Below are 12,634 nucleotides of genomic sequence, written 5' to 3' on the forward strand. Positions count from 1 at the left end.
ACAATCTTAAGCATCAGTTATCTCCTTTTTATTGTAATGTTTTCAATGAAAGAAAATCGTATCAAGATCACCTCTTTGAAGGGGAATCGTCATTGCGATTGTTTCTAAAGAAATAGGTTCTAGTTTTACTGATTTGATCGAAGAGTTTTAAGTTAGAAATGTAAGAGAGATAATAAAGAAGGGGTATCATGGTGTTAAAGACTGTAAACAATGTACAATATTACCTAGCTTTATAGCTTTCCACTCTCATACATTAGAATAAACTCATGCTGATACAGTAGCGGTTTGAATGGCAGTGGCAGTAACAACTGCTGTAGCAATAACCTTGACTATACTGACAGGTTCTTGTGCGGAAGAAACATCAGCGTCGTCATTTGAGTCATCGGCTTGTTCATCAGATCCTTCATCATCTGATACATCATTTGAATCGTCATTTGAATCGTCATCGTTGTCATCGACTGGTTTCTCATCGTCTGAGTCGTCGAGTGAAATTGGTGCAATTCCAGACGTATCAATTGCATAAGTTTGAGGCTCCGAGCTCACTCCTGGAATACTTGGAATTGCCTTACATGGTTTACACTCTCCTGGCATGCCTGCATTTGGTGGTGGACCATTGTATTGAACAGCACCCAAGGTAACACTTGGTAATCCTCTACTAGTGTCAGTAACAACTTGGAACTTGGTAAAGTCATAACCAGTTCCAATCTCGAAATTTTGATGATATAATCCATGGTATAATGTCAAGATACCATCTCTAGCATTGTAAGACCATGGAGTTTTGCCTGGTGCAGGAGATTTCAACCTTCCAGTTAATCCAATCTTGTTTGCAACACCATTATCGTAGGTTCCGAAACCTCTAACATGAAATGTTTGTGGATCTTTCTTTGATCCAACTGCCATGATCGATGTTTCACCACCACTCAAGTAAAAGATTTCGTCTTCAGAAATTTTTAAATCCGTCTTCTTAAAATAAAGTGATGATTTGCCCTGAGCAGTAACACAACCTTTTCCCAACATGATCGAGTGTTGTTTCCAGTTTTGATTGGTGAAACAGATTTGACCATTGTTAACCATTGTCTTTCTGACGTAACCCAAATAGGTATAACTTTTACTTTTCATCAGTTGATAAACGTGAAGTAAACCATTGTTGTGCCAGTCTCTTGATTTGATATAGCTTTCAACAGAACCTTCACCTGAACCGGCTAAAAAGAAATCACCATTGTTTAAAAACTTGTTACCCATGATTTTAAATCTGTAGTTTCTAGCACCCTTGATGGCATTGAAGGAAATGACACCATTGTTGACAATACCATACTTCAGGGAAGGCATTCTGGCATGCAAGCAAACCTTGGGTGTAACACTGGAAACATAAAGACCGGCATCATTATCAACTTGAATGTTACCACGAAACTCTGCATTATGATTGTTGATCATAGACCAAATAGCATTGGACCAAACGTGGATGTTACCTTTGGGAATTGTTTGCTTACCCCAGTCCACAGTGACACCGTTATGGAAATCTCTTCCCCAAACTGTGGCAATAAGCAACCACAACACAACTTGAACTTTAATTAATGATTGCATTAGCGAAAGTTTAAACCAACTAAACTATTAGTATTGCAACTTGAGACGAATTCAGTTAAGTAGTTTTATCAGTTTGGAAGTTGGTAGGATGGGAAAAACCTTGGGCTATTTATACAATTTTCGAGCGTGTGTGTTCATAACTTTTCATTTCGAAAGAAACTTGGGAATAAGCACAGATACATTGGTTTGGTGGTGTGTAATCATTGAACATGCTAACAGGGTCCACATTTTAGATTTTGCATTACAAAACACGCTTAGTGTGTTTAGCATCGTATTTGAAAATCGGGTGCTTCGGTGCATAGAACAGTAAACAATTGAACTATTTGAGGTTTCATTCTAATTTGATACGAGAGTGCACCTTTAACACGACTGTTGTCAGACGGTACCAACCTCAAGGCCAAGTTGCACAACTTCTTCCCTGAACTAGCAATCTTGAACCTAACCTCATGCTCTTGTTTAATGTGATGGGTATCAGAGCTCAGTGACGACTACGTTCTCTCGTCACTCAACCGTCAAAAATGTGGCCTTACTTTGGACGTACCTGCACATGTATGCTCTAAAAGCATGCCGCGTTTGTTTACAACGGCACTCGAGTGGATCCTCTTGGCAAAGTTCTCAATAAGAACCGCAATAATCGCCCTTGAGCATAGCTTCGCATCGGTGAATAAACACCTCACCACCACATGTTATATCGGCCCCTTGAAGTTGTCACAATCTTGGATGCTGATCGGGAGCCACAAGATGACGATAGTGTACGCGAAATTTGATTACACCCATAAGTCCTCAATTAGCCAAGAAGATTTAATTGTGTAGCCCTCAGACTGTATTCTCACTCCTCGTCTCAGTCATAAGTGCCAATGTAGGCATAAGTCGCGCCATATTCTGCGAGTCAGTATGGCTGACAAGTAACATCTTGAACACATTAATAGTATTGCCATTCTGTAATGGTTATGATATTTTCCAAGGGTTTGGTTTTCCCAGACACTGGCGACCAATTGCAGTAAACTTGCCGCGTATACGGTGACTTTTGCAAAGAGTGTTCAACTGGGAAGTGCCTCCTGAAAATTTTAGTGAAAGTAGTAGTAACGGTGCTTGATTTGGTGCTGTCAGTTTAGTAGACCTAAATCCACCGTTGATTAACTTTTGTTAGATATTTCTCGTAAACACAGATCTTCAAAGTAGCAGCGCCTGAGACCTCGCTAGACCAATTGATAGATCGCCAATAACAACAGCTCACAACACTCAACAATTCTCTTGGCATTATGTAAAGCATTATGTAAACATCCCGTTGAATGGGCCCAGTATTCTGCACTCAAGTTTTTCCCGTGAAGTAAAAGCACTATCTAAATACGGTGAAATGGAATGTTTTTCTGATGCGGCACCAAAAGGATTCACAGTAGTTATATCACACTTTGTGTATTATATTGCAAACATCACAAACCTAATGCTCCCCTCAAGCAAAGCTCTTTATTGACAAAAAACGTGCTTTCATTGTAGGTTACTTCATAAACACTGGGTGTGCTTATAGAGGTGCAATTCTTTTGGATGAACGTGTTGAAGACAGGCCGCAATCTTCAAGCCTTAATCAATCTGTCAAAGAAGATTGCTCGAGGCAAAAGGATGTACCATTGGCTTTGTATATAAATAGCTAACCAATTTTGAGAATGTCGAATCCACGAAAAGTTCTTGAGTCGAGAGACTGAATCGTGTAGCTCGAATCTCGCATACTCATGGAATGATCGTACACCAAAGAAGGGAAAGCTGCATTAACCTCGAGTATACCATTGTATGTGGTTTGTCCCCAAGAAAAACATACGCGACAGGTGTCAACAAAAGATCTCTTGATTTTTTTACAAAAATTTCACACTTTAACTCAAATTTCGTGCCAAATTTCAAAAAAATGATCCAAAGACACTGCTCTCCCAACCACTTATGCCTAGAACCTTTTCAAGATGATACCTTGTCAATCAAGTAATTTATAATATATTTACGGATATAAAAAGTACCTGCACTTCTTAAATTTGAACTAAGGCGATTTCGTAATTGAAAAAATCCGGATTTCTAAGAGACCAAAACAGACTCGAAAAAACAACAATTAGGAAAGAATTCAATTAATTCGGTACTACAAACTATTTTATCAAAGTATACACAACACTTGACGTGACGCTTGTCCGTATCCTCACATCGGAACCTCCCTAAGGTTTCACCGTGCTAGTGAGAGTGTAGGTTGAAGTAACCAAAACAACATCAGTTTCAAACACAGTAACTGTCTTGATAAGTCCATGTTTGGAGGAGTTGTTTGGCTCAGGAGTTGTCTTGTTTGGTGGAGGAGTAGTCTTGTCTGGTGGAGGAGTAGTCTTCGTAGTTGCCTCAGTTGTTGAAGTTGGTTCTGGTTGATCAACTCCTGGAATACCTGGGATTGATTTACATGGTTTACATTCTGCTGGCATGCCTGCGTTTGGTGGTGGACCATTGTATTGCACAGCACCCAAGTAAATACCTGGCAAACCTCTGCTAGTGTCACTGACAATCTGGAACTTGGTGTAGTCGTATCCAGTACCAATTTCAAAGTTTTGAGTGTACAATCCAACGTACAAAGTTAAGATACCATCTCTAGCGTTGTATGCCCATGGAAGTTTTCCTGAAACTGGAGATGATAAAGTTGCAGTCAAACCAATTTTGTTGGCCATACCATTGTATGTTCCAAAACCTCTAACGTGGAAAGTTTGTGGATTGTTAGTCGATCCAACTGCCATGATCGATGTCTCACCACCATTCAAGTAAAAGATTTCACCCTCAGAGATTTGTAAATTGGTATTCATAAAGTAGAATGAAGCTTTACCTTGAGCAGTAACACAACCCGTTCCCAACATACCAGTGAGTTGCTTCCAGTTTTGATTGGTGAAACAAATTTGTCCATTATTGACCATTGTTTTTCCGTCATAACCCAAGTAGGTGTAACTATCACTCTTCATCACTTGGTAGAAGTGCATGAACCCGTTGTTGTGGAAGTCAGGTGCCTTGATCCAACTTTCCATAGAACCTTGACCCGAAGCAGCAAAGTACAAATCACCATTGTTTTCAAACTTATTACCCATAATCTTGAAGATGTAACCTGAAGCACCTTTGATTGCATTGAAGGAGACAACACCATTGTTGACGAAACCATAGATTGAATCGTATAAGGTAGCTGACAAGGTGATACTTGGTGTGACGACTGAAGCATAGAGACCAGCGTTTTTATCAATTTGAATATTTCCATGGAAATCTGTCGCAGCATTGTTGATGATAGACCAAATGGCTCCAGAATAGATATGGACATCACCATTACCAACATTTTGACTACCCCAATCGACAGTGGTACCTCCTTGGAAGTTTCTACCTAAAGCGGTAGCAACCAAAAACCACAACACAACCTGTGCTTTTAAAATTAATTGCATACTTGAAATTGACTTTTATTTGCTGAAAATGAACGAAAGTGTAGCAAGCTAATGAGACAAACTTTGAAAGTTGAAACCTCTGGGTGAATTCCAAGGCTATTTATATGGTTTCGGAAAGCGTGAGACCAAGGGCCGTTCACTCAGAAGAAGAAGCAACGCCCACGTATCATTATTAGCCCATTCTTGGATTGTAAGTGTCCATGGGTATTTGTAAGCTTGTTCAAAAGGGTTTAGATCTTGCACTGAAAGAGGCGTCGGAATGTAGCTTCGTGTAATCTCAAATTTTGGAAATAAAGAATGAACAGCCGAATATTAGTAAAATACCTAGGCCACTTTTTGTATCTCCTTTTGCACACTCCCGCAAGTATTCAAGTACCGTCTAGCGCCTAACGAAGCAACCTTTTGAAACAAACGGTACAGGGACGATTGATACAAATACGGGACCCAAGTGACGCAATCGTTTCAGTTAACCAGTAGAGCCATCGATCAGGGTCCAACAGGGTAATATAGACACCTCAAGGTTCAAAGATGGGTAGTGATAATCTTTACTGCGTTGGTGAATTAATAGACATGTAACATCACTATTTGCAAACAAAGTTCTTTAATAGAATGCATCTTGTCGCCTTAACCAATATCTCTTGGCAATAACTTTTAAAATATGAATATTCAACAGAAGTCACTGACTAAAGTCGAGGACCAATTGGGTAAGCAGTTTTCCTAAACGAGCTGCCACAAGCAACTCGAAGCTAATTCCATTAGATCCGGTAGTTACCTCTTGGCAAACAGAACATTCTCTTCAACGCAACTCATTGACTGCATTATTAGGGGTCAATCATTCAAAACCTTCCTTAACGTGAGATACTGCCAAATGGATGGGTAATGATGGCATGACCAATGTCATGGAAGAATACACTACCAGTACAGGGTGAACAACATATGAGGTCCACCAGATGCTTCAACAGTTGAGCCCACTTCTTTGCTCCATCACAAGCAGGTTTAGGCGAACATTGAGTTCTGTCAATGAGTCGAGAATTTCTTCGCTAATTTCCTCGTCTGATTTCCTGCGTGTATCGAGTATTGTGATAAGTCGTGTCAGTGTCTATTATCGTAGCCGAGTATGAGCAACTTTCAACATAGTTTCGGTCTATTGTGATACTGGAAGGACGACGATATCTCCTAAGGCGTAAGCTCTTTTCAAGTTTTGATGGCGATAACTTGCAGCAACCATCGTTCAATGTGGTGAGATTTTGAAGTGAAGTATACCTCATCTCGCCTCTTTATAAAGGGATCTTTGTAACAAAAACCCTGCCAAGAAAAAAATTGATTATCAAAATCGTAATGCTTTGTTGTTTTGTTTTGTTTGTGACTAAAGTTAGTCTGTTTTCGGTTCCTTTGCCATTTCTTGGCAATTCTAAAAAACTTTTTCTCTTTTTCAACACGCGATTTCTGGACCCTGAGTTAGTAGAAAAAGGAAATTTAAATGTAAAACGGCCTGTATCTTATGCTACAGTTTGCTTGGCTCTCCACACTCTTTTTGCCAATGCGCGAGCATACGCTTTTCCGAAATTTGACATCTTACTAAATCGTATGGTTTTTTAGATTTGTCACTATCGGTTAATAAATTCGCTCGTCTATTATTGAAAAAAAACAACAAACTGCTCCTCCTTGTTTGTGTGGTGCCCTTGTCCATTGGGACCGTTGCTTACTTTTTAGAGAGATTTCAATAACTTCAAGTTCTCAACAGGGTTCTGGAGCAAATATTTGATGAGGACTTTGGAACAGGGTTCTGGAGCAAATATTTGATGAGGACTTTGGAACAGGATACAAAATAGAGTTTTGTGTAACTTGCAAATGCTCTGGTTAGGTTCTCAAACCGTTAAGATTTTGATTCGTCAGAGGGTCGATCTTTCAAACGAGATGTAACTGCAGTGTTTTGTAACCATACATGTCCAGTAGCTCAATCTCTAATCATGCATGCTTAGCCGATCTCTTTCTAACCATAAAGGCTTGGCTGCTCGTTTTTAACCATATGTCTTCGACAGCTGTTTACAAGCAAGTATCAGCTTCGTTACAATATTTGAATCCGCACCTTTCATCAAGCACCTCATGCATTCGGTTGCAATGATCTAGGCCGTGGATATGACCAGGGTATTTTAAAATAACAGATCCCATTTTAAACTCAAAAGACTTGGGCGACGACTCGTTAATCCATTCGAATATAACCTATGAGCTTTTCTTCGACAACTTAAGAAAGCAAGCCCCTTCTGTACAGCTCCTAAATCACTTCACGGAAAATTTCTGCGAGCCCATCAATCGTGTTTCAAGATGATGGTAACGATGCAACGTTAGTTTTCAAACAGTTTTACAATATATTGAATCAAGTAAATTTTTTGATTCTTCATTGCGTTAGGTCGTATGTATGAAAAGCTCTTTCAGGTCACAGAATATTCACTATTCTTGCTCTCTCGCTCACCCTGGTAAGACTTTTCCACGGCGTTGATGTTTGTACAAGCCATACATTATCTAAGTGTGAACGGAGACCAGGGAAAAGTAACAATACACGAAAACAAATTGGTAACTAATACAAACTACAAATAAAAGCGTACAAATCCCCCTTCTCGTAGAGCCAAGCTCACTCAAGGAGTAACTGTACTGGTGATTGTGAAAGTTGATGTGGCCATGACAATGTCTGTGGAAAAAACAGTTACGGTTTTAACGAGTCCATGGCTTGCCTTTGAAGAAGTGTAGGGTGCCACAGTCGACTTGTTTGGTACATCACTTGGCTTGATTGTAGCTGTGTCTATTTCGTAAGTTGTTGCTGGTGGTTTGTCAACTCCTGGAATACCCGGTACTGCCTTACATGGTTTGCACTCTGCAGGAACGCCTAGGTTTGGTGGAGCACCGTTATACTGTACTGCACCTAAATTGATACCTGGTAGTCCTCTACTGGTGTCACTGACAATCCGGAACTTGGTAATGTCATATCCAGTACCAATTTCAAAGTTTTGTGAATATGATCCAACATACAATGTCAAGATACCTTTTTCAGCATCGTATGCCCATGGAGCTTTTCCTGAAGCTGGAGAGGATAAAGTCGCCGTTAATCCAATTTTGTTAGCCATACCGTTGTATGTTCCGAAACCTCTAACGTGGAAAGTTTGGGGTCTATTAATAGACCCAACTGCCATAATCGATGTCTCACCACCACTCAAGTAAAAGATCTCACCCTCGGAGATTTGTAAATCGGTATTCATAAAGTAGAATGAAGCTTTCTCTTGAGCAGTAACACAACCCGATCCCAACATACCGGTAAGCTGTTTCCAGTTTTGATTGGTGAAACAAATTTGTCCATTATTGACCATTGTTTTTCCATCGTAACCCAAGTAGGTGTAACTATCACTCTTCATTTGTTGATAAATGTGAATTAACCCATTGTTGTGCCAATCTGATCCCTTTATAGCACTCTCAGCAGAGCCAACACCAGAAGCAGCAAAGTACAAATCCCCATTATTTAAAAACTTGTCACCCATAATTCTGAATATATATCCTGGAGCACCTCTAATTGCATTAAAGGAGACAATACCATCGTTCACAAAACTGTAAATCAGATCATACAAGGTAGCAGACAAAGACACTTGTGGTGAAACAGTAGACACGTAAAGACCAGACGTGGCATCAACTTTGATGTTTCCATGAAAATCTGTTGCAGCATTGTTGATGATGGACCATATAGATTTAGAATAAAGGCTGACATCACCATTTCCAACATTTTGGGAACCCCAGTCAACAATAAAACCACCTTGTAATTCTCTACCCCATGCAGTGGCAATGAATAACCACACCACTACTTGAGCGTTTAACAACAACTGCATTAAAATGATTTTGATTGAGATAGCTTGGTGGAAGTCAACAAAAGTGCAGCGAGTTGAACCGAACTAACTTGCTGATTCTTGGAGACAAAGTTCATTTCGATAAATGAGCTGAAGAAATTTACGGAATATTTATAGCCTTTGCAATTGTGTGTGCTTTAACCCAGTGACTCTGGAAAACCAGTATTGGCCCATTTTTCGATTGCATTTCCGAATACCATAAAACTGGTTAGAAGGGTGCAAAGTTTAGATCTTGCGCTGACGACAAACTCATCGCTCTTGTTCTCGAAATGCGTGTGAACTACCCTCTTCGGCCCCAGAAAAAGGTAAACCATTTGGAGCTTTAGATTTAGTTGTGATACGTGGAGCATTCATAACTTTCACGTAGCCATATACCGCCAGCTTGAAGTTCAGTCCGCATAGTTGCACTTATGCAATCATCCCCTTTCGTCAACGGTGTTCAGATTCGGGAGAAGCAGTACATGCTTCGATGCCCACTTACGTGACTAGACTCCCCATACCGACGCGTCAGAATATGAGCTCACCTGAATTATGATTGCAATTGCTTACCCTAAGCTCATTATGTTTCTGTTGCTATGCACGAACTAAATATTACTTGGTAAACTTGCTCACTAAGGTAGTGAGTAGCACTGAAGATGAGACATTGAATGGAAAAACATCTCCCCAACAAGACTTGTTTCTATCTTTTGTAAAGGTCCTCGTTATCACTACCATGTATCGACATACGTTGATAGTCGCACAGTCAAGATTACACTCGAAACTTGTCAGTAGAGCCAGGCAAAAATTGGATCTGTTTAAATGCAAGTTTTTTTCCACTCGTACCATGCATGCATGCATCGAGAGGGTGATAAAGCACGACTTTTTCTGCAAGTGGGTGTGTAGTCAATTGACAGCATCTGGAGAATAAATTAGCCCATCGCAATATTTAAAAGGAAATAATTCTTCCCGAATTGCGTGGCTCTCAAAGTGGCGACAACAGAAGTTGCCTTTAGTAGCAATATTGCCAGTATTATGGCCCATAATTCGACAGCTCATAACCCCGAGCGAAAAAAGCAACTTAAGAAGACATGGTATCGTTTTTTGTGTTTCTGTTAGCTCAGTTTTAGATCGGATTTCGGGGCAGATTCTTGGCACATAAGAATCTTTAAACACGCGATGTTTAAGATTCAACTAATTATCCAGATTTGTTGGCTGTAGCAGAAGCTTTAAATGCTCGGCAATCGTCGTGTCTCCAAAAATTTTCCCTTCGAGCAGATTTTTAAAGATCTTTCATCAATTGTCGTCTCACATAGTTGAACTTAGTCATGGTTTAGTAAAGTTTTCTACTGCTGGACACAATGTTTCAAGCGAGCTTGTATATTACGACAATTTAATCGGAAATTTAGGGACGCCTTGAAATACAAGCACTAGTTTCATGAACTATTGAGTTTGTTCCCTGTGTGTATTCTTTATTGACGTGGAGTTTTAGAGGTTTTTGTGAAAAACCACCATGCGAGTTTTGTGTAATTAGAGTCTTTTATCGTCCGATAACTAACACCATTGCGATGTAAGATACCAGGAGAGTTTTCAATTTGATGATAGAGATGGGCTGTAGCGCCATATTATACGGCAAATAATGTCCCGCTTTTCTCATTGGCTTTAATCAAGCATGGGATAACTGAAACTACTTTGAGCTCTAACAATAAATTATAATCGAGTTGCTTAAATAAAGGCTTCACTAATTCACTTTATTTCAATTTCTGCTACTCAAGGGCTCATTTTACCCTTCAACAGGGCGCCAGGAAACTATTTATCCTCTTCCTTTCACTATATTTGATTCGAAATTCATTGCTTTCATTTATGGAGACTTTAGTCCAAGCCGAATTGGGATGATCACGATTTGGTGAACTTGGAGATTGATAATGTACTCTTTCTTTCTACAACCATGTTGTGAGGCCTATACCATCATGCTTTTACTCCTTTTTTGTGGATCACATGAAAGAGCCTAAGAAATATGCTTTAGGGGCCTGTTTTATTTGGCAAAACGTTTACTACCTCTTTACATTAAACGACAACGGCGAGAGTTTGCGCGTCCTTATTGAAATTTGCGCAGATCTCGTTAATCTCTTCAATCTGAGCAAGATTATTCCGAAAACGGATCTTTAGTAACAAAAGAGAGTTCGAAAGAAGGAGAATACGGTAAATACAAACATTGATGAAAACATCTTGGTAATAGAACCGATATGTTACAAACTTTATTAAACAGTGTCTCCACTCTCACCAATGTTAGCCCGTTCAAGGAGAAACAGTGCTGGTGATAGTGAAAGTTGAGGTGGCAAAAGCAGTAGCTGTAGCAAAAACTGTAACAGTCTTGATGAGTCCACGTTTTGTAGAAGTGGTTTGTTCTGGTTCATCGATGTCATCGGTTGGCAAAGGTTCATCAGTAGGTTCATCAATCTCTTCAGTGGGTGCTATTGTAGCAGTGTCCATTGTATAAGTTGGTGGTGGTTGGTCAATACCTGGAATACCTGGGATTGCCTTACATGGTTTACATTCTGCTGGCATTCCTGGGTTTGGTGGAGGTGCATTGTATTGCATAGCACCCAAAGTGACTCCTGGCAAACCTCTGCTTCTGTCACTGACAATTTCAAACTTGGTAACGTCATAGCCAGTACCAATTTCAAAGTTTTGTGAGTATGATCCATGGTGCAAGGTCAAGATACCATCTCTAGCATCGTATTCCCATGGAGCCCTGCCTGCAACAGGGGAATGTAACTTGGCATTCAATCCAATCTTGTTGGCCATACCATTGTATGTTCCGAAACCTCTAACATGGAAAGTTTGTGGGTCATTGGTTGATCCTTCAGTCATGATCGATGTCTCACCACCACTCAAGTAAAAGATTTCACCCTCAGAGATTTTCAATTTGGTATTCATAAAGTAGAATGAAGCTTTACCTTGCGCAGTAACACAACCCGATCCCAACATGCTTGAGCGTTGCTTCCAGTTTTGATTGGTGAAACAAATTTGTCCATTATTGACCATTGTTTTTCCATCGTAACCCAAGTAGGTGTAACTATCACTCTTCATTTGTTGATAAATGTGAATTAACCCATTGTTGTGCCAGTCGATTGACTTGATGTAACTATGTGAAGATGATTCACCTGAAGCGGAAAAGAACAAGTCACCATTGTTTTCAAATTTGTTACCAACAATTCTGAATATATAACTTGAAGCTCCTCTGATTGCATTGAAAGAAACAACACCATTGTTGATAAAAAACCACTTCAGGGCAGACAAGGTAACTGACAAGGAAACCTTTGGTGAAACACTGGAGATATAAAGACCAGCATCTTTATCCACTTGAATGTTTCCATTGAAATTGGAAGCATGATTGTTGATGATGGACCAAATGGAATTAGGATAGATGTGAACATCTCCATTAGCGACATTCAAGGTACCCCAATCGACAGTAACACCGCCATGGAAATCCCTAGCCCATGCCGTGGTGACAAGCAACCACAATACTACTTGAACTTGTAAGAATAATTGCATAAGTGAAATATTTCAGTGACTTGATTGGTTGGAAATAAATCGAACTGTATCAAGTTAAAATGAATGAAGTTATTGATTTTTAGAAATATTGATTGTTTTCCACAAGTGGTGTTTTGGGTGAATTCATGGGTTATTTATACAGTTCCAGAATGTGTGTTCCGAAACCCATGTTGTCTGCTTCTTTCA

General features: G+C 39.7%; 4 protein-coding genes across 4 annotated transcripts; all 4 read right to left on the reverse strand. All coding sequences in view use genetic code 12, as the record gives it.

Moving 5' to 3' along the window:
• Nucleotides 1–264: 264 nt before the first annotated feature.
• CPAR2_301290 (uncharacterized protein) lies at nucleotides 265–1,584 on the reverse strand (the record flags this gene model as incomplete). Its single annotated transcript, XM_036807486.1, has 1 exon — nucleotides 265–1,584. The coding sequence occupies one exon, from the start codon at nucleotides 1,582–1,584 to the stop codon at nucleotides 265–267; it is 1,320 nt and encodes a 439-aa protein (XP_036664318.1).
• Nucleotides 1,585–3,779: 2,195 nt separating this feature from the next.
• On the reverse strand, nucleotides 3,780–5,024 carry CPAR2_301300 (uncharacterized protein; the record flags this gene model as incomplete). Its single annotated transcript, XM_036807487.1, has 1 exon — nucleotides 3,780–5,024. One exon carries the CDS (start codon nucleotides 5,022–5,024, stop codon nucleotides 3,780–3,782), a length of 1,245 nt encoding a protein of 414 aa, XP_036664319.1.
• Nucleotides 5,025–7,660: 2,636 nt separating this feature from the next.
• CPAR2_301310 (uncharacterized protein) lies at nucleotides 7,661–8,896 on the reverse strand (the record flags this gene model as incomplete). Its single annotated transcript, XM_036807488.1, has 1 exon — nucleotides 7,661–8,896. One exon carries the CDS (start codon nucleotides 8,894–8,896, stop codon nucleotides 7,661–7,663), a length of 1,236 nt encoding a protein of 411 aa, XP_036664320.1.
• Nucleotides 8,897–11,188: 2,292 nt separating this feature from the next.
• On the reverse strand, nucleotides 11,189–12,448 carry CPAR2_301320 (uncharacterized protein; the record flags this gene model as incomplete). The annotated part of the gene is made up of 1 exon (XM_036807489.1): nucleotides 11,189–12,448. One exon carries the CDS (start codon nucleotides 12,446–12,448, stop codon nucleotides 11,189–11,191), a length of 1,260 nt encoding a protein of 419 aa, XP_036664321.1.
• Between the last annotated feature and the right edge of the window lie 186 nt (nucleotides 12,449–12,634).

The sequence above is a fragment of the Candida parapsilosis genome, contig 005806 (genome assembly GCF_000182765.1).
Source record: "Candida parapsilosis strain CDC317 annotated contig 005806".
Lineage (NCBI taxonomy): Eukaryota > Fungi > Ascomycota > Pichiomycetes > Serinales > Debaryomycetaceae > Lodderomyces > Lodderomyces parapsilosis.